Raw genomic sequence first — 21,325 nt, 5'->3', positions numbered from 1 at the left:
CCATAGTGGAGTTTGGAGTGTGACTGTTTGAGGTTGTGGACAGGTGTCTTTTATACTGATAACAAGTTCAAACAGGTGCCATTAATACAGGTAACGAGTGGAGGACAGAGGAGCCTCTTGAAGAAGTTGTTACAGGTCTGTGAGAGCCAGAAATCTTGCTTGTTTGTAGGTGACCAAATACTTATTTTCCACCATAATTTGCAAATAAATTCATAAAAAATCCTACAATGTGATTTTCTGGATTTTTTTTCTCAATTTGTCTGTCATAGTTGACGTGTACCTATGATGAAAATTACAGGCCTCTCTCATCTTTTTAAGTGGGAGAACTTGCACAATTGGTGGCTGACTAAATACTTTTTTCCCCCACTGTATGTGATGTGATATATGTTTTTACTTCCTGAATAACCACACAGAGAATCTGTAGAATTAGAAATAGAACCTTACATCCCCTATAGATAAATGTTATGTCCCGCCTTTAGCCTTGTTCATAAAGGTGAATGAATGAATAAATCAATCCATCCTCCTTAGTGTGACTGGAGTGCTTCCACTGCCCGTACAGATTTCTCCTTAATCACAAAGCATCAATAAATAAGATGCATGGGAGTAACTGAAATGATGTAATGTGCAAGTTATTCAGTTGCAATCCGTGATTTAATTTCATTACACCAGCTAAATAACTTGTGAGTAAGATGGTAAGTTTCGAAGGGTACATTAGTGCATAACTACAGCCATTCAGTTATGCAACTCTATAGTGGCAGGCAGATGATTATCACATTCATGCTCATGGATACATTTCAACACACATTTTCTTCCCTTTTATCTTTTTGAAACGTTATAATTTTATGTGATTATTTACTTGAACTTCACTCAGGTTAACAGCCCACCATTTGCACATTAATTCACATTCTGTACCTTCTCTCCATCAACTTATCATTCTGTACCTTTTCTCCATCAACTTATCATTCTGGACCAGCTCTTTGCTAGAATAGTCATGGAACCATGCAGAAAAGGGACACACAATTTAAACACTGACATATTGAAATATCATATGCACTGAAATTAATTGAATTGGAGTGGCATTGCATAATTTTGATGACTGCCAGCAAGCCTCAGTACATTCAAGAGTCTTTTTCAAGAGTCTTTAAACATGAAATCGATAAGAGCCCAGTTACTTGACTTCCTTGCAACTTCCTCTGTCTATTTCTCTCACTCAGTTTTTTTCAACAAATGCGAAATATAAAAATATGCCAATGTTTAACACCCTGGCAGTAGTTTCCCCGTATTATACAGGTTCTAAGGTGTTCATGCACTTTGCCAAAGAAAAAAAGCCAAGCGACTATCACTTCTATTGTCTTCCTACGCTATTAACATGCTGTACCATCAACTGAGTCGATTTTCACAACGCTGATAGCATTGCCATCAATATTTCTGGCCGCACTGTTAGGGTTGCTGCTGATATTATTTTCAGTGGTCTGGTTGTTCTGAGAGCCCTGACTGTCTCGACCCACAAAGAACTTCCTCCAGATCTTCAGGTACGCTTCCTGGATCTTGCGGATCTTGAAGGCATACACGATCGGGTTGACAGCTGAATTCCCATGGGAGAGGAGGATGCCCACGTAGAAGGCCTGGTGGGGTATGTCTGATGGGTTACCAAAGTAGGCAACACAGTTCATGAAGTGCAGAGGGAGCCAGCAGAAGGCGAACAGCACCAGGACCAGAGTCAGGGATCGGGCCAGGCTCCTCTCCTTCCTGAAGTAGGTGTGGGACTGGGCACCGCTCCCCACCTTCTCTCTCAGCTTCCTCTGGATGCTACAGAAGATGTAGCAGTACAGGACAGCCATGATAAGCAACGGGGTGAGGGTGCAGACGAAGAAGGCAAAGTAAACAAGGTATGACATGGGAATCACAGCCAGGAAATGGCAGGGGATGGTGGTTGAGTTCCCTGAGTGAGACAAGTTGTCACCGTTGTACCACCCAAACATGGGTAGGAAGCTCAACATGAAGGCAACAAACCAACATATTGCTACCACCACCCAAGATCTCCTCTCTGTCACTGTCTTCTTGTACCTATTGAAGCAGAGAATCTGTTAATCTGACATGACAACCATTTTTTAAAAGCTGTGTGTGTGCACTGTATATGCATGCACGCTCACCTGAGAGGGATGAAGACGCGTAGGAATCGGTCCACAGAAATGGCTAACAGAGACATGACTGAAGCCATTGTCAACACGACGACCACACAGCTTATGAAGAGACATACATTGAACGAGGTGCACACCCGTCCATCCACCAGCACAGCCAGCGGCACAGCCACAGAACCTACAAGGAGGTCAGCTGCAGCCAGAGAAACCAGAAAGCAGAAGGTGGGCTGCCGTAGAGAGCTGCTCGACCACACTGCCCAGATCACCAGCACATTGCCCAGACAGCAGGCAACAGCGATCAGCATCTCCAGTACTGTGTAGACCACCTCTCCTCCAGACATCCTGTCAGCCATCCAAGGTAAGTTTAATATTGGCAATTACTGTACTTAACACTAAGTGTGGTCTATTCTATACCCCTGGAGATTTGCCAGCACGTTTTTTGTTCCTGTAGGCTCAAGGATGTTCACTTGATCATTGAAAAGGTTTACGGAAATGTCACAGCCCCCACCTGACTGCTGTAGGTTGGTGATAGGTGGTGTTATGGAATCTCACTTCTCCTACACTGCTAGTAGGAGGAGACTGTGTATAAAATAGTTTAAATATAGCATAAATAGACTTGTAGTAAATCTGTGAAAACATACAATTCTACCACAGCTAAAACATTTTTGTTCTTCTCAGAGGAAGCCTTATCCTACATAAACGTTTGGTAATACGAGGCAAGGTGTCGCCATCTTCAGCTCTACGTTGGCTGGATAAATATGTTTAGCTGTGGTCGTGCTGTACACATTTCCTGTGGCTTTCGAGTAAGGATGTTCAAAAATATACTTGCTTCTGAGAATGGTATTCATGTCACAATGTGGCAAGTGACAGGAGTAATGTCTGGAATGAGCAGGCACAGTGTTTCAACATGTATTACAAGGCATGGTTTCCAATCATCATCGTTTCAGTAATCAAGTTCAATCACCATTTTTAACAATGTCCCACAATTCAGTTCAAATGTTTCACTTACATGATATTTTCTTTTTGCTTTTAACTTAGAAAATCATGCTACTTCAAATTCCAGCCTGGTCTCATAGACTAGACGTAACATAGTAAATGTAAACACTAAAATTAGTATTATATGTTATGATATATATTAGGTTTGGTATGGTTACATAAAGCAGTGGGTTACTTAAGGCAAAAACAAAAGGAGGGTGGTTGGTCGGGGTGGGCGTATAACGCGAACGTCTAGCAAGCCAAAGGTTGCATGTTTGAATCTCATCACAGACAACTTTAGCATTTTAGCAACTTTGCAACTACAACTACTTAGCATGTTAGCTAACCCTTACCCTAAACTTTTAAATAATATAATATGCCATTTAGCAGACGCTTTTTTCCCAAACCGACTTACAGTCATGCGTGCATACATTTTTACGTATGGGTGGTCCCGGGGATCGAACCCACTACCCTGGCGTTACAAGCGCCATGCTCTACCAATTGAGCTACAGAGGAATTTAACTAACCGTTCCCCTAACTCTACCCTTAACCATTTAACCTAACTCCTAACCTTACCCACTAACCCTAACCCCTAGCCAAACAAAACAAATGGGGCATACAGTGGCTTGCGAAAGTATTCACCCCCTTTGGCATTTTTCCTATTTTGTTGCCTTACAACCTGGAATTAAAATGGATTTTTTGGGGGGTTTGTATCATTTGATTTACACAACTTGCCTACCACTTTGAAGAAGCAATATTTTTATATATTTTTAATTTTTTAGGTGAAACAAACAAGAAATAAGACAAAAAAAGAGAACTTAAGCGTGCATAACTATTCACCCCCCCCCCCAAGGCTGCCCGTCCTCCTTGCTTGGGCAGGCTTCGGCGTTCGTCGTCACCGGAGTACTAGCTGCCACCGATCGATGTTTCTGTGTTACACTAGTCTTGTCTTTATTATTCACACCTGTTACCCATTATGCTTATTTGTTTCCCTATAATTACCTCTGTTTTCCCTTCTGGGTTTGTGCGTGATTGTCCGTGGTTTTACGTCGTTTGGTGAGCTGTTGTGCTGCTCTTCCCTGCGTGGAGGGTTTGTTATGGTTTACTTTTGTTTTAGTAAATCCATTCATTTCTCAGTTCTGTGTCCTGTGGCTGATTCCGTTTCACCACTTCACCCAGACGTTGACAAATCTCTGGAAGACTGAAACAGGTTTCCCTCAAGAATTTCCCTGTATTTAGCGCCATCCATCATTCCTTCAATTCTGACCAGTTTCCCAGTCCCTGCCGATGAAAAACATCCCCACAGCATGATGCTGTCACCACCATGCTTCACTGTGGGGATGGTGTTCTCGGGGTGATGAGAGATGTTGGGTTTGCGCCAGACATAGCGTTTTCCTTGATGGCCAAAAAGCTCAATTTTAGTATCATCTGACCAGAGTACCTTCTTCCATATGTTTGGGGAGTCTCCCACATGCCTTTTGGCGAACACCAAACATGTTTGCTTGTTTTTTTCTTTAAGCAATGGCTTTTTTCTGGCCACTCTTCCATAAAGCCCAGCTCTGTGGAGTGTACGGCTTAAAGTGGTCCTATGGACAGATACTCCAATCTCCGCTGTGGAGCTTTGCAGCTCCTTCAGGGTTATCTTTGGTCTCTTTGTTACCTCTCTGATTAATGCCCTCCTTGCCTGGTCCGTGAGTTTTGGTGGGCAGCCCTCTCTTGGCAGGTTTGTTGTGGTGCCATATTCTTTCCATTTTCTTATTATGGATTTAATGGTGCTCTGTGGGATCTGAAAGGCCCCAGAATCTGTAACACCACTAAGCAAGGGGCACCACCAAGCAAGCGGCACCATGAAGACGAATGAGCTCTCCAAACAGGTCAGGGACAAAGTTTTGGAGAAGTACAGATCATGGTTGGGTTATAAAAAATTATCTGAAACTTTGAACATCCCACGGAGCACCATTAAATCCATTATTTTAAAAAGTATTATTTTCCTGGAGGCAGAACTGAGCGATTTCCGCTAGATTTGCCAGCTGAAAAGTCAAAATTGTCTATATTGTACAAATTCATGAAAACAAAAATGTGCTTTTTGCTCTTAATTTAAGGTTAGGGTTAGGTTTTAGGGTTAGCAGTGTGGTTAAAGCCTCGATCACACCGACAGCTTCATTGCGTTTTGGTACACCAGAAGTGCATTCATTTCCAATGGAATGCTGCATTTGCCTTGCAACATTGCATTGCAGAGGCAGTTGCAGTGCATTCTGTGTTCTGTGTGGTGCATACGTTGGATATATCCAACATATGCATCAAATTGTATGTGTAGACTTGACAGAAATAGTAGCAAAAGGTGAATGTTGAACTGTTGTTGTACACATATCCAATAAAAAACAGTTTGAGGCGTAAGGGTTGGGTTGGGTTTAAAATCCGATTTTATGACTTAGTGGCTGTGCCAGCTAGTGACTATCGTGCAGAGCTGCCTCCAGTACATGAGTCATCCCAATATATGCCAACCTGAGAAAAATGCATTAACCTATAAAACCCCTCTTTGCCCAGAACTTTATATATATATAAAGTGATTAGAACAGCGCCGGAGAAGATGGCTGCCGTTTTACAGCCCTCTAACCAATTGTACTATTATGTGTGTTTTTCCGCGTTATTTGTAATTTATTTTGTACATAATGTTTCTGCCATCGTCTCTTATAACCAAAAAGAGCTTCTGGATATCAGGACAGCGATTACTCACCTCGTATTGGACGAAGATTTTTTCTTCAACGAGGCGGCCGCGAAGGATATCATACAGACACCCGACAAGGCCCAAATCCCAGTCATTCGCGTGAGGAAGAGACGGAGATATCGTGGACGTAGATCGGGGTGCCTTGTAAGGATCCGACGGCGAGCGAGTAAACTGCCTCTTCCATCAATCCTATTAGCCAACGTTCAATCATTTTAAAATAAATTGGATGACCTAAGATTATGGTTATCCTACCAACGGGACATTAAAAACTGTAATATCCTATGTTTCACCGAGTCGTGGCTGAACGACGACAATGATAACATACAGCTAGCGGGCTATACGCTACATCGGCAGGATAGAACGGCTGACTCCGGTAAGACAAGGGGTGACGGTCTGTGTATATTTGTAAACAACAGCTGGTGCACAAAATCAAATACTAAGGAAGTCTCGAGGTTTTGCTCGCCTGAGGTAGAGTATCTTATGATAAGCTGTAGACCACACTATTTACCAAGAGAGTTTTCATCTATATTTTCATAGCTGTCTATTTACCACCACAAACCAATGCTGGCATTAAGATTGCATGAATGAGTTGTACAAGGCCATAAATCAACAGGAAAACGCTCATCCAGATGCAGCGCTCCTAGTGGCCGGGGACTTTAATGCAGGGAAACTTAAATCTGTTCTACCTAATTTCTACCAGCATGTTAAATGTGCAACCAGAGGAAAAAAAAACTCTAGACCACCTTTACTCCACACACAGAGACGCATACAAAGCTCTCCCTCGCCCTCCATTTGGCAAATCTGACCATAACTCTATCCTCCTGATTCCTGCTTATAAGCAAAAACTAAAGCAGGAAGCACCAGTGACTCGGTTAATAAAAAAGTGGTCAGATGACGCAGATGCTAAGCTACAGGACTGTTTTGCTAGCACAGACTGGAACATGTTCCGGGATTCTTCAGACAGCATTGAGGAGTACACCACATCAGTCACTGGCTTCATCAATAAGTGCATCGATGATGTCGTCCCCACAGTGACCGTACGTACATACCCCAACCAGAAGCCATGGATTACAGGAAACATCCGCACTGAGCTAAAGGGCAGAGCTGCCGCTTTCAAGGAACGGGACTCTAACCCGGACGCTTATAAGAAATCCCGCTATGACCTCCGACGAACCATCAAACAGGCAAAGAGTCAATACAGGACTAAGATTGAATCGTACTACACTGGCTCTGACGCTCGTCGGATGTGGCAGGGCTTGAAAACTATTACAGACTACAAAGGGAAGCACAGCCGCGAGCTGCCTGGTGACACAAGCCTACCAGACGAGCTAAACCACTTCTATGCTCGCTTCGAGGCAAGCAACACTGAAGCATGCATGGGAGCACCAGCTGTTCTGGATGACTATGTGATCACGCTCTCCGTAGCCGATGTGAGTAAGACTTTTAAGCAGGTCAACATTCACAAGGCCGCAGGGCCAGACGGATTACCAGGACGTGTACTCCGAGCATGTGCTGACCAACTGGCAAGTGTCTTCACTGACATTTTCAACATGTCCCTGACTGAGTCTGTAATACCAACATGTTTCAAGCAGACCACCATAGTCCCCGTGCCCAAGGACTCTAAGATAACCTGCCTAAATGACTACCGACCCGTAGCACTGACGTCTGTAGCCATGAAGTGCTTTGAAAGGCTGGTCATGGCTCACATCAACAGCATTATCCCAGAAACCCTAGACCCACTCCAATTTGCATACCGCCCCAACAGATCCACAGATGATGCAATCTCTATTGCACTCCACACTGCCCTTTCCCACCCGGACAAGAGGAACCCCCTATGTGAGAATGCTATTCATTGACTACAGCTCAGCATTCAACACCATAGTGCCCTCTAAGCTCATCACTAAGCTAAGGATCCTGGGACTAAACACCTCCCCTTGCAACTGGATCCTGGACTTCCTGACGGGCCGCCCCCAGGTGGTAAGGGTAGGTAACAACACATCTGCCACACTGATCCTCAACAGGGGGGCCCCTCAGGGGTGCGTGCTCAGTCCCCTCCTGTACTCTCTGTTCACCCATGACTGCATGGCCAGGCACGACTCCAACACCATCATTATGTTTGCCGACGACACAACAGTGGTAGGCCTGATCACCGATAACGATGAGACAGCCTATAGGGAGGAGGTCAGAGACCTGGCCGTGTGGTGCCAGGACAACAACCTCTCCCTCAACGTGACCAAGACAAAGGAGATGATTGTGGACTACTGGAAAAAAAAGAGGACTGAGCACGCCCCCATTCTCATCGACGGGGCTGTAGTGGAACAGGTTGAGAGCTTCAAGTTCCTTGGTGTCCACATCACCAACGAACTATCATGGTCCAAACACACCAAGACAGTCGTGAAGAGGGCACGACAAAGCCTATTCCCCCTCAGGAGACTGAAAAGATTTGGCATGGGTCCTCAGATCCTCAAAAAATTCTACAGCTGCACCATAGAGAGCATCCTGACTGGTTGCATCACCGCCTGGTATGGCAACTGCTTGGCCTCCGACCGCAAGGCACTACAGAGGGTAGTGCGTACGGCCCAGTACATCACTGGGGCCAAGCTTCCTGCCATCCAGGACCTCTATACCAGGCGGTGTCAGAGGAAGGCCCTCAAAATTGTCAAAGACTCCAGCCACCCTAGTCATAGACTGTTCTCTCTGCTACCGCACGGCAAGCGGTACCGGAGTGCCAAGTCTAGGTCCAAAATACTTCTCAACAGCTTCTACCCCCAAGCCATAACACTCCTGAACAGCTAATCATGGCTACCCGGACTATTTGCACTGCCTCCCCACCCCATCCTTTTTACGCTGCTGCTACTCTGTTAATTATTTATGCATAGTCACTTTAACTCTACCCACATGTACATATTACCCCAACTACCTCAACTAGCCGGTGCCCCCGCACATTGACTCTGCAACGGTACCCCCCTGTATATATAGCCTCCCTACTGTTATTTTATTTTACTTCTGCTCTTTTTTTTTTTCTCAACACTTTTTTTGTTGTTGTTTTAATTTTACTTTTTTGTTAAAAATAAATGCACTGTTGGTTAAGGGCTGTAAGTAAGCATTTCACTGTAATGTCTGCACCTGTTGTATTCGGCGCATGTGACCAATAAAATTTGATTTGATTTGATATATATATATACTGTATATATAACATAAATAATAGATACACAAAGATGCCATTTGTTTTATTAAAATGACCGAAAATTGTTTTTACTTACATGATTATATTAGAATAATTCATAATAGATTATTTTAGGATGCAGGACAGTTTAAAATGTGGTTTATATTAAAGATTTGTCAATGTGCATATTATTAAAACCTTTTGCATTTGTTGAAAAGGAAATGGAAGGTAAGCATGAAGTTGCAGGGGGCAGTAACCTTTTCAATGAGCAAAGACAGCCTGGTCCAAGAAACATTGTTGTAAAATCCTCAGGATTATACAGTAGAGTTCAAGTCTACAGCAGAATAGTAAACTTCCCTTGGACGGCTGACAGGATGTCTGGAGGAGAAGTGGCCTACACAGTACTGGAGGTGCTCATCGCTGTTGCTTGCTGTCTGGGCAATGTGCTGGTGATCTGGGCAGTGTGGTTAAACAGCTCTCTACGGCAGCCCACCTTCTGCTTTCTGGTTTCTCTGGCTGTGGCAGACTTCCTTGTAGGTTCTGTGGCTGTGCCAGCGGCTATACTGGTAGATGGAAGAGTGCAGACCTCATTCAATGTCTGTCTCTTCATAAGCTGTGTGGAAATTCTGTTGACATTGGCCTCTGTACTGTTTCTGCTAGCCATCTCTGTAGACCGATGTCTACGCGTCTTCATCCCGCTCAGGTGAGTTGTCTTCTGACCTAGATACAGCGCCCTCTGTAATTATTGGGACAGTGAAGCATTTTTTCTTAATTTGTTTGAAATCAAACAATGACTATGAGGTTAAAGTGCAGACGGTCAGCTTTACTTTGAAGGTATTTTCATCCATATCGGGTGAACTGTCTAGATATTACAGCACTTTTTGTACATAGTCCCCCCATTTTAGGGAACCAAAAGTATTGGGACAAATTCACTTATATGTGTATTTAAGTAGTAAAAAGTTAAGTACTTGGTCCCATATTCATAGCACGCAATCAAGCTTGTGGATGCATTTGCAAATTTGTTGGATGCATTTGCTGTTTGTTTTGGTTGTGTTTCAGATTATTTTGTGCCCAATATAAATTAATGGTAGATAATGCATTGTGACATTTTGGAGTCACTTTTATTGTAAATAAGAATAGAATATGTTTCTAAACACTTCTACATTAATGTGGATGCTACCATGATGACAATACAATACATTATCTTCCATTCATTTCTATTGGGCACAAAATAATCTGAAACACAACCAAAACAAACAGCAAATCAATCCAACAAATGTGTAGAGTCACAAGCTTGATGTAGTCACTGCGTGCTATGAATATGGATGAAAATACCCTCAAATTAAAGCTGATAGTCTGCACTTTAACCTCATAGTCATTGCTTTTGGAGCATAGAGCCGAAAGAAGAAGAAAAAAAAAGTACTGTCCCAATAATTACCGAGGGCACTGCATGTATCACCTCGCACATTCTCTCAAATGATTTCCCCTCTGTAATTATTATTATAAATCTGATGTGTGCGTACAAAGGAAAGCATTAAGGTTGTCATGTCAGATGAACAGATTCTCTGCTTGAACAGGTACAAGAGGACAGTGACAGAGAGGAGATCTTGGGTGGTGGTAGCAATATGTTGGTTTGTTGCCTTCATGTTGAGCTTCCTACCCATGTTTGGGTGGTACAACCGTGACACCTTGTCTCACTCAGGGAACTCAACCACCATCATCTGCCATTTCCTGGCTGTGATTCCCATGTCATACATCGTATACTTCAATTTCTTCCTCTGCACCCTCACCCCGTTGCTTATCATGGCTGTCCTGTACTGCTACATATTCTGTACGATCCGGAAGAACCTGAAGGGGAGGACGGGTAGCGGTGCCCAGTCCCACACCTACTTCAGGAAGGAGAGGAGCCTGGCCCGATCCCTGACTCTGGTCCTGGTGCTGTTCGCCTTCTGCTGGCTCCCTCTGCACTTCATGAACTGTGTTGCCTACTTTGGTAACCCATCAGACATACCCCACCAGGCCTTCTACGTGGGCATCCTCCTCTCCCATGGCAATTCAGCTGTCAACCCGATCGTGTATGCCTTCAAGATCCGCAAGATCCAGGAAGCGTACCTGAGGATATGGAGGAAGTTTGTGTGTCGAGGTGACAACCAGACCACTGAGATGAACATCAGCAGTAACCCCAGAAATGACTAATTGAGCGGCGTTCAACATTGTGAGTGAGGGACAGTTAGTGACATGTAAAGAGTGTGGTAAGAAGTTATAGTTCCAGGGTTTTATTCTCAGATCCTTTGAAAATGGTCATTGTAGGGATGCAAAGCAATTTAGAATGTGGTCTACATCTCATATGTGTCTTTATGCGTTGTATTAACAGTATAATATAAACATGTGTTACTGTTATAGATCAGGTAGAGCTAAGGTCCTCTGTAGCTCAGCTGGTAGAGCACAGCGCTTGTAACGCCAAGGTAGTGGGTTCGATCCCCGGGACCACCCATACACAAAAATGTATGCACGCACGACTGTAAGTCGCTTTGGATAAAAGCGTCTGCTAAATGGCATATTATTATTATGTCAAAGTATGTTACTTTAGCATTGCTCAACGGTGTTGGCGTATCACAGCAAAGTGCATTTGTTGCAAATGAAACTGATGGTTAAAAATGAAAATAGACAGACTATTGGGTGTTTCCTTTAATTGTTGCATTTCCTTTGTCTAAATGCCACTTCCTCAATCAAAAAGTGTGTTGTTTTTACAATTGTTACCATCTGTACAGTGCTTTCCCAGAATTGGAAATAAGATGTACTATCTCAATAAAGGAGTACTTCTCTAATTAACTTCTTTATGATTATGGTTATTTTCAACACAACGTTCTAACACAACTTTCCCCACAAGACTATGTTTATTATTGAGTCTGTAGACCTGTACTGTATTTTGTGGCAGTAATGTCTTTATACCATCAGGTGGCACATAAAATATACAAATAGTTCTCCATCACAATTTTCCAAATCAAAATATACATTTTCTGAGATGAGGAAATCCTCTTTGAAGTAAAGTTCTTATTTCAAAATGGTTTGTAAAATACATACTATTACATTTCATGTAATATACAATTGTTGTAGCTAATATTGTGTCTATTGATTAATGTATATTGACTGGCAGTACATCTCTACCCTTCCCCTGGTCTTGTGTAAGTACACTAGATGGCAGTACGCAGTGGGATACGTATTACATTATTGCAATAATGCATATTGCAATAGATGAACGCATTTTGTTCCTACCAGAGTGATACAATGGCTGGATATACTCTATCAGACCTCCACTGACCTTTGTGTATTTTTCCTTTAGAGCTACATACTTTCAGTCTTGCTCACATATAAACTAGGTCATACTTTACAGTAACTCTTCAAGTCATTGTGAAACTAGTAGCATTGCTGTGGTAGATGTAGTTTCATCCACAGTTGTGGTATGTCTACACAAAACATTATAATCTACATGACATTATATACAAGAGAAATATCATTTATGAACAAGCTAAAGAGTAGAGGCCCTAAAAATAGGAGTAATCTGAGGTCTTGAATTACTTAAAAATACAGACTAAAAGCTTTATTTAAGCTTTATTCGTTAATAGAACCTTGAATAATGTTGACATGTAACATAACACAAGCCTGAAATTATTTATTTAGGGCTTGATTTAGGTCTGGAGAACCAACCCTTATAGTTTAGATTATGTCACACTCATATATTCTCTCTTGAGTGCATTTCATATTCTTCATATCCTGGGGTGCTCTGAGTCGTGAATCTATGAGCAGAGGTGTAAAGTAACTCATTATAACTACTCTCAATACTGTAATTGAGTAGCTTTTCTGAGTACTTTTTAAAAAGTATTTTCATTAAAGTAACAGTACTTCTACTTGAGTAGGATATTTCAGTACACTTTCCACCCCTGGTGAGTGAGGGAAAAGGGAGTTTGTGAGTGAATGAGTGAGAGAGGGAAAGAGGGAGTGAGGGAAAGAGTGTGAATGGTTGAGTGAGTGAATGTCAGCCGGTCCCATGGACAAGTAAGATGTAACAGAGGGGTGAATGATGGATTTAAAGGGTGAACGACATGGAGTCTGAATTATATTGAAGTCTGACAACTTTATTGTTTATGCACTTTATTTTGTATTGCTTAAAGTAACAGCACTCCTATTTGAGTAGGATATTTCAGTTCTCTTTCCACCCCTGCCTACAAGAACAGTTAGGTCAGATGTCTCTGGAGTCCTGCACTAGCAAGGATTTAATAATAAACACACCAGCGCTCCTCTGTTGCTTTACCATAGTAAGATTGCATCCAATGCATAGAGGAATTCAACGAGCAGCTTTCTGTAGAGTTCCTCGTCACTGCAGACGGTCAGCGTGCCTCTCAAGGAAGGCAATAGACTGTATAGTTATCACCTGAATAGGATTCTATCCCTCCACAAACTATACAACCTACTACCTCACCTCGCCAGGACACATTCACCTGAATGACTGACAGATGAAGGGGGAATGTCATTCAAACACATACAGCGTGAGGCGACAACACAAACACACTCGCCCTAAAGCACACTTTCACTCCAACACAATAGGGCCATATCACAATAGGCCCCAATCGCTGTAAACCAAATAACGAATTGGGTGGTCCAACAGAGGAAATGTTGCACATCCTCATGTTGTCCTGGAACATTCAGTGAATGGATGTGATATGCTAATGGTTTAACTTCCACAAAGAACAGAGACAAGCTGCAGGCAGGTGTCCAGGCTGGGGAGACGGATGGGACGGCCAGGGGAAAATGGTCAGGCTTCAGGGGTATTGACGATCAGTCTGTCTCCTTAGGAAAGACAGTAGATTGTATAGTTATCTCAGAGGGAGGACATATACCCCACAACTATTCAATCTACTACCTCAGCCTCAAGGACAGGTGCTCAATTTATCATCAACCCGGAGAGGAGGTTAGGACTTCTACTGGGAAACTGTGAGAGAAAGAGAGCGAGAGAGAGAGAGAGAGCATTTGTATGTTTAGTGGTTGATCATTACTGTACATAATAAACACATACACACACCTTTGCACATTTGCATTTGTACAAATGCTCACACATAGATGCACACACATTCAGACACACTACAGGACAGTAGATTTAACCAACTTGAATAATCAGGCATAAACAGAAACCTTGCACAGATCCAGATTATTCAAATGACATCCCCCACAATGGACTGAAGAGTTAGTCTGGTAACAGTTTTATAGGGAGTTAGCTCCAAGGAGCAATTTCCTCTTTGGTTTTGGCTCTGCTCTTTAAACCTGGGCCTGGTTCAACTGCTTTGCTTTGTGTGATCTGTGTTGCTGAACCCAAGGAATCATCCATTCATATTAAGGCCACGACAGCTGTGTTCGTGTCACTGTGACAGTTATAGAGAAAAGCAGGCATGTGATCTGATCGATACAGAATCGCAAAGGGTAGCTTAGGTCAAAAGATAAACTAAATAAAAACAAAACAGTCACTACAGAAAGTGTGATAATTTGTGCAAGCCTAAAGACTAACTCACTGGCATTCAGAGAGGTTGGCATGTAATAAAGGAGAGCCGCGCCAGGAATTAGTGCCCATTTTCTTTAGAAACTTGGTTCTTTCCAGCCCTACAACCTTGCTGTTTAACAGGCAGAAGTAAAAAGCAGAATTTAAACCCCCAGTTGCCTCCCCCTAGCCTGAACAGAGCTGTGTGGATAGCCTGAACAGAGCTGTGTGGATAGCCTGAACAGAGCTGTGTGGATAGCCTGAACAGAGCTGTGTGGATAGCCTGAACAGAGCTGTGTGGATAGCATGAACAGAGCTGTGTGGATAGCCTGAACAGAGCTGTGTGGATAGCCTGAACAGAGCTGTGTGGCTAGCCTGAACATAGCTGTGTGGATAGCCTGCAAGCAATGCAAAGGAAGGGAGGGAACAGGATGAAAACAAAATGGCAGCGTTTCGGCCATTTTAGGGAGTTGCTTGGCACTCTTAAGTGACAACATCTGTGGGGCAGAAACCTGTGAAACTCTCACACTGCTTCTTTCAATCCATTGGATTGGATCTCAGCTGGGTCTGGCTGTTTTACTTGTAAAAGGTGACACTGTTATGGCCATCTGAGTGGATAAGATCAATGACATTTACCACTTTGCAGCGTCCATCATTTCAAAGAGATGAAGGTGAATGGAAACTGATAAAATTCCATTGTTTTTATGCTGACATGGTATTTGTGTCACGATCGTCTGAAGGATTGGACCAATGCGCAGCGTTGCGAGTGAACATGATGACTTTATTAATCAAAGCAACCACGAAAAACAACAAAAGACGATACGTGAAGTTCTATACTGAAATACGACAAACAGCAACAAAGAAACAATAACCCACAACACAAAGGAGAAAACATACAGAATATATATGGCTCCCAATCAGAGATAACGAGCCGACAGCTGACACTCGTTACCTCCGATTGGGAGTCATCGACCAATCACCACATGACACAAACAAAATGAAACTCACCCATCCCCAACACCACCAAATGAAATACACCCAAACACATGAAAATGAACAACCCTGGCTCAATATAAACGTCCATAGAGCCAGAGTGTCACAGTACCCCCCCCTAAAGGTGCGAACTCCGGGCGCACCAACATCAGGACTAGGGGAGGGTCTGGGTGGGCGTCTGTCCATGGTGGCGGCTCTGGCCCCGGTCGTGATCCCCACCCCACCACAGTCACAACCTGCTTCGGTAGCCTCCTCCTAATGACCACCCTCCACCTAACCCCACCTGGACTAAGGGGCAACCCCGGACTAAGGGGCAGCATCGGCCTAAGGGGCAGCACCGGGATAAGGGGCAGCACCGGGATAAGGGGCAGCACCGGGCTAAGGGACAGCACCGGACTAAGGGGTAGCACCGGACTACGGGGCAGTACCGGACTAAAGGGCAGTACAGGACTAAGGGGCAGCACCGGACTCAGGGGCAGCACCGGACTAAGGGGCAGCACCGGGCTAAAGGGCAGCACCGGACTAAGGGGCAGCACCGGGCTAAGGGGCAGTACCTGACTAGATGGCGGATCCTGGCTAGCTGGCTCTGGCGGATCCTGGCGGGACGGCTCTGGCGGATCCTGGCGAGACGGCTCTGGCGGATCCTGGCGGGACGGCTCTGGCGGATCCAGGCGGGACGGCTCTGGCGGATCCTGGCGGGACGGCTCTGGCGGATCCTGGCTGGACGGCTCTGGCGGATCCTGGCTGGACGGCTCTGGCGGATCCTGGCTGGACGGCTCTGGCGGATCCTGGCTGGACGGCTCTGGCGGATCCTGGCTGGACGGCTCTGGCGGATCCTGGCTGGACGGCTCTGGCGGATCCTGGCTGGACGGCTCTGGCAGATCCTGGCTGGACGGCTCTGGCGGATCCTGGCTGGACGGCTCTGGCGGATCCTGGCTGGACGGCTCTGGCGGATCCTGGCTAGACGGTTCTGGCGGATCCTGGCTGGACGGCTCTGGCGGATCCTGGCTGGACGGCTCTGGCGGATCCTGGCTGGACGGCTCTGGCGGATCCTGGCTGGCTGACGGATCTGGCGGATCCTGGCGGGCTGACGGATCTGGCTGCTCATGGCTGGCTGACGGATCTGGCTGCTCATGGCTGGCTGACGGATCTGGCTGCTCATGGCTGGCTGACGGATCTGGCTGCTCATGGCTGGCTGACGGGTCTGGCTGCTCATGGCTGGCTGACGGGTCTGGCTGCTCATGGCTGGCTGACGGATCTGGCTGCTCATGGCTGGCTGACGGATCTGGCTGCTCATGGCTGGCTGACGGGTCTGGCTGCTCATGGCTGGCTGACGGATCTGGCTGCTCATGGCTGGCTGACGGATCTGGCTGCTCATGGCTGGCTGACGGATCTGGCTGCTCATGGCTGGCTGACGGATCTGGCTGCTCATGGCTGGCTGACGGGTCTGGCTGCTCATGGCTGGCTGACGGATCTGGCTGCTCATGGCTGGCTGACGGGTCTGGCTGCTCATGGCTGGCTGACGGGTCTGGCTGCTCATGGCTGGTTGACAGATCTGGCTGCTCATGGCTGGCTGATGGTGCTGGCTGGGAGGCTGGCGGTGGAGGCGGACCCCAGCCTCGGATTGCAGTCATCACCTCCAGCAGGGCGGCTCCCATCTGCAGGAGCTGCTCTTTCTGGTTCCGAACCTGAGCTTCCAGTCTGATATGGGCTGCGTCGGCTCCTGCTGATTCCATAGCAGGTGTATGATTCTGTCTGGCGGAAGGCTCTAGCGGCTCCTGTCTGGCGGAAGGCACTAGCGGCTCCGATCTGGCGGACGGCTCTGAAGGCTCATGGCAGACGGGCGGCTTTGCAGGCTCAGTACAGACGGGCGGCTTATGCAGCGCTTGACAGACGGGCAGTTCAGACGCCATAGGGCCGACAGGCAGTTCAGGTGCCGTTGGGCAGACGGCAGACTCTGGCCGACTGGTGACGCACCCCGTAGGATTCGTGCGTGGAGCAGGAACAGGCCAGGCTGGGCTGGCGACGCGCACCTTATCCCTGGTGCGAGTGGCCGGAACAGGCCGGGCCGGGCTGGCGACGCACATCGTGGACCTGGTGCGTGGAGTAGGAACAGACCGGTCCGTACCGGGAACACCCACCACTGGCCTTAACTGGGGATCAAGAACGGACCGGACCAGACTGGGAACACACTTCAGTCTCTCATGCCGTGCCACAACAACTTCCCTCCCTCTACTCGCCAATGGCTCCCGTAATCCGATAGCCTTCTCTCCAGCTCTACCTGTGGCAGCCTCCTGCTGCCCAGGCGCCCAAGCCATGTGCCCCCCCCCAAAAATTTTTTGGGGAGTAACCACGGGCTTCCAGCCTCGACTCCGCGCTTCCTCTTCATACCACCTCCTCTCGGCTGCAGCTGCCTCCAGCTCTTCACGAGGGCGGTGATATTCCTCCGGTTGTGCCCAAGGACCCTTTCCAGCCCGAATCTCCTCCCATGTCCAAAAATCCTTAGGAGGCGTCCATAAATCCTGCGTAGGCAGGTCCTGTTGCCGCTTGTTACGCCGCTTGGTCCTCTTGTGGTGGGTTATTCTGTCACGATCGTCTGAAGGATTGGACCAATGCGCAGCGTTGCGAGTGAACATGATGACTTTATTAATCAAAGCAACCACGAAAAACAACAAAAGACGATACGTGAAGTTCTATACTGAAATACGACAAACAGCAACAAAGAAACAATAACCCACAACACAAAGGAGAAAACATACAGAATATATATGGCTCCCAATCAGAGATAACGAGCCGACAGCTGACACTCGTTACCTCCGATTGGGAGTCATCGACCAATCACCACATGACACAAACAAAATGAAACTCACCCATCCCCAACACCACCAAATGAAATACACCCAAACACATGAAAATGAACAACCCTGGCTCAATATAAACGTCCATAGAGCCAGAGTGTCACAATTTGGTAGTGAACTATAAATATGTTTTTATCATTTCTACCATAACAAGAGAGTCTCAGATGTTCCCCCTAAACCTATGTGGTTGTTTTTCTCAGTGTGGAAGCCATTTCCAGCTCTTTGAAAAAGAGCTCAGTGTTAGCTGTACCAACTAGAGTTTGAGGTACCAGCTGGGCAGTGCAGCCCGCACCCCCAGGGCCATGCTTTGGCTGGGTGGGTTGGGCCGGCTCAGGCAGTGTTATGGTAGACGATGGTCAAACCATGAAGAGGCCCCGCCGTTTTGCATAAATTAGCATGTGAACCGTAGCCTCTGAAAGGCACCAGGGCAGTTCATTAACATTCTGAATTCCTATTTGGCCTAATTAAGGCAGACAGTGATTGAAATGTTTTGGCAGGCTGCGAGGCAGTCTGTAGGAGTGCCAGGGACTGCTCTGTGGGGGAGAATGAGAAGGCAGTGGGGCAGGGATGGAGTGGAGGCCTTAATTGAGATGTTGAATTAATTAGACGCCAAATATGAGCCTCTTCTGACTGGTCAGTGTACACAGACGAGACAGAACGAGGGGGACTGATTTCTATTGACAAAAATAAGTGATTAAAGGCTTAGGGCTGAATCCTAACTTGATACATGTTATGAAGTTTACGTTAGTTTGAGGTATTATGATCTTGAAGTTACGATTCTGCTTTTAAGAACAATAATTCAATTTCCAGACTGTGAGTGTACCATTTATTTAGATGTCTTAATAAGGTCAAATAAGAAATGCATTTTAAAATGCATTTTCAGTTGGATTTTGTTGGAGTAACTCCACATTTCTTCATTGATGATTGTCTGGTTGTTTATGAATAATTAACTGAAGTTTAACAAAGGAAATATGGGCGGCAGGTAGCTTAGTGGTTAAGAGCGTTGTGCCAGTAACCTGAAAGGTCGCTGGTTCTAATCCCCGAGCCGACTAGGTGAAAAATCTGTCGATGTGCCCTTGAGCAAGGCACTTAACCCTAATTGCTCATGTAAATCTCTCTGGATAAGCGTGTCTGCTAAATGAAAAATAATAATAATAATTTAAAAAATAAGATAGTGGTCAATTTCAACAAGGTAAAATGTCTTAAGAAAACAAGCTTAGCACATTGGTAACACTTGATCAAAGATAAGGTTGCAATAATCACTTGTATAGTTTTGGTAGCAAGTTTAGTACGAAGAAGCTACACAACCTTTTGCATACAATTTTTCTATATGAAACTGTTTGAAGTAATTGTAGGCAGTAACTACCCACTGAACAGTGCTTCATGAGGATGATGGGCCTCATAGTTCTGTGAGAGTTTTTTGTCAAGCCTGAAGATACATGACCACAGGTGATGGGATTGACTGTGAGAATCCAGAATATGTTCAATGATTGAGTATATTTGGATTTGGAGAAGTGTTTTACCTGTATGACTGTATGAGTCCGAATTATATAAATGCAGATCTGCAGGCTTGGTAGATGTCAATATAGTAAAAGACGTTGAGTCATATTTGTGTACATAATATATAACCTATACGAAAACAGACACATTTAAATTTGGAGAAGAGATAATACTTACAAACATTAAAATGTTTAAGTCAGCTAAAAGCTGGATCCTTATTATCAACTGTTCAAATCCCAGGCTTCTCACTCACTGACTTTATTGGACAAAAGAAAATGGCTGCCGTGGTAAGCAAGAGAGAGGAGCGGTCTTCCTGTCACCTCTGCTGTACACTTTTCCTGACAAAGACATCATCAGAAAATGCTGTTTCTGTGTTTCGCCTTATGGAAAGATGCCCGGACAGAGTAAAACAACCGTCGCAATAACAAACTTGGTTCTCATGTTCCATACTGTGGATTAGCTGGATTACAAATCACTCGCGATTAGTATTTTGCCACAAGCACAATACGAAAAATATCTAACATGAGTTGGCGATGGTCCACTGGGATCGGTAAAACACTGGGCACGACCAAGAGGGAAGAGACTGGGGTAGAATCTTGTACGCTCCCCTCTCCAATATCCTGTGCCAAGAAATGGGCATTGTCTGTGTGCCAAGCTGAATCTCAATGAACCAAAAAGCAGTTGATGTAGTGGAGGGAGCATGGCGATGCTCGCCACTGACGGGGGAGGGGGGAGGGGAATATTGGCATCGAAGCAATGGGAGTCTGCCATGTAAAAAAACAAAGACGTGCATGTAACAATACCAGAACTACTATGGCATCAAACCAGACTCATACCATTGCAACATCAGCTAGATCCTGTACTCAAATGTCCAGATAGAGGTGTAGAGCTAATGTAGTAAAAGACTGATCCTGTCTGCTCCATCCGTTGAGACCATCTGTGACTCATCCTGTTTATTTTCCCTCTCCTCTCTCCATTTGCCAGGAATTTACAATGATCTTCTGCCTAATTAATGTAAACAGTTATTTCCGCTTTACAATTAGAAACACTTTGATCGCCTGCCACTTCAGTATGGTAATGATTGAAAAGGAAGTGGCTATTATCACGTTGAGTTAGTCCATTTGCAAGCATCTGCCTCTGTTAATGTTTTGAGCCCATTTTGTTTAGAACAATATGTTATTTAGTGTCTGTTTCAATACATATCCAATCAATTATGAACAATGTTTTCAAGCAAAAAATCGCTGGTGAAAAAAGCATGTGACTCATTTCGCATTCACATATATTTAACATGGATTTAGAAGAGATCACTTGATCAATTCACCAGTAGACAAACAGTGTATCATAGAGTTGATCTGACAATACTGCTTTCATAAAATGCTTTGCTTCAAATCAGTCAGGATTATTAAGCCAGTGTACTGTTTAGAGTCAATCAGC

General features: G+C 45.1%; 2 protein-coding genes across 2 annotated transcripts; one reads left to right on the top strand and one right to left on the bottom strand.

Annotated features, from left to right (window-relative positions):
- Positions 1-1,364: 1,364 nt before the first annotated feature.
- LOC311138325 (adenosine receptor A1-like) lies at positions 1,365-2,509 on the bottom strand (the record flags this gene model as incomplete). The annotated part of the gene is made up of 2 exons (XM_084173007.1): positions 2,154-2,509; positions 1,365-2,067 (listed from the first exon to the last, which is right to left on the bottom strand). Exons 1-2 carry the CDS (start codon positions 2,492-2,494, stop codon positions 1,365-1,367), a joined length of 1,044 nt encoding a protein of 347 aa, XP_084029133.1. The 5' UTR covers positions 2,495-2,509.
- A 6,875-nt stretch (positions 2,510-9,384) lies between these two features.
- On the top strand, positions 9,385-11,549 carry LOC311138096 (adenosine receptor A1-like; the record flags this gene model as incomplete). Its single annotated transcript, XM_084172761.1, has 2 exons — positions 9,385-9,713; positions 10,588-11,549. The coding sequence occupies 2 exons, from the start codon at positions 9,385-9,387 to the stop codon at positions 11,204-11,206; spliced, it is 948 nt and encodes a 315-aa protein (XP_084028887.1). The 3' UTR covers positions 11,207-11,549.
- Positions 11,550-21,325: the final 9,776 nt, after the last annotated feature.

This window comes from Coregonus lavaretus (assembly GCF_964263955.1).
Source record: "Coregonus lavaretus genome assembly, chromosome: 12".
Classification (NCBI taxonomy): Eukaryota; Metazoa; Chordata; class Actinopteri; order Salmoniformes; family Salmonidae; genus Coregonus; species Coregonus lavaretus.
Note: the sequence above shows the minus strand (reverse complement) of the source record. Positions and strands in the feature narration are given on the sequence as shown.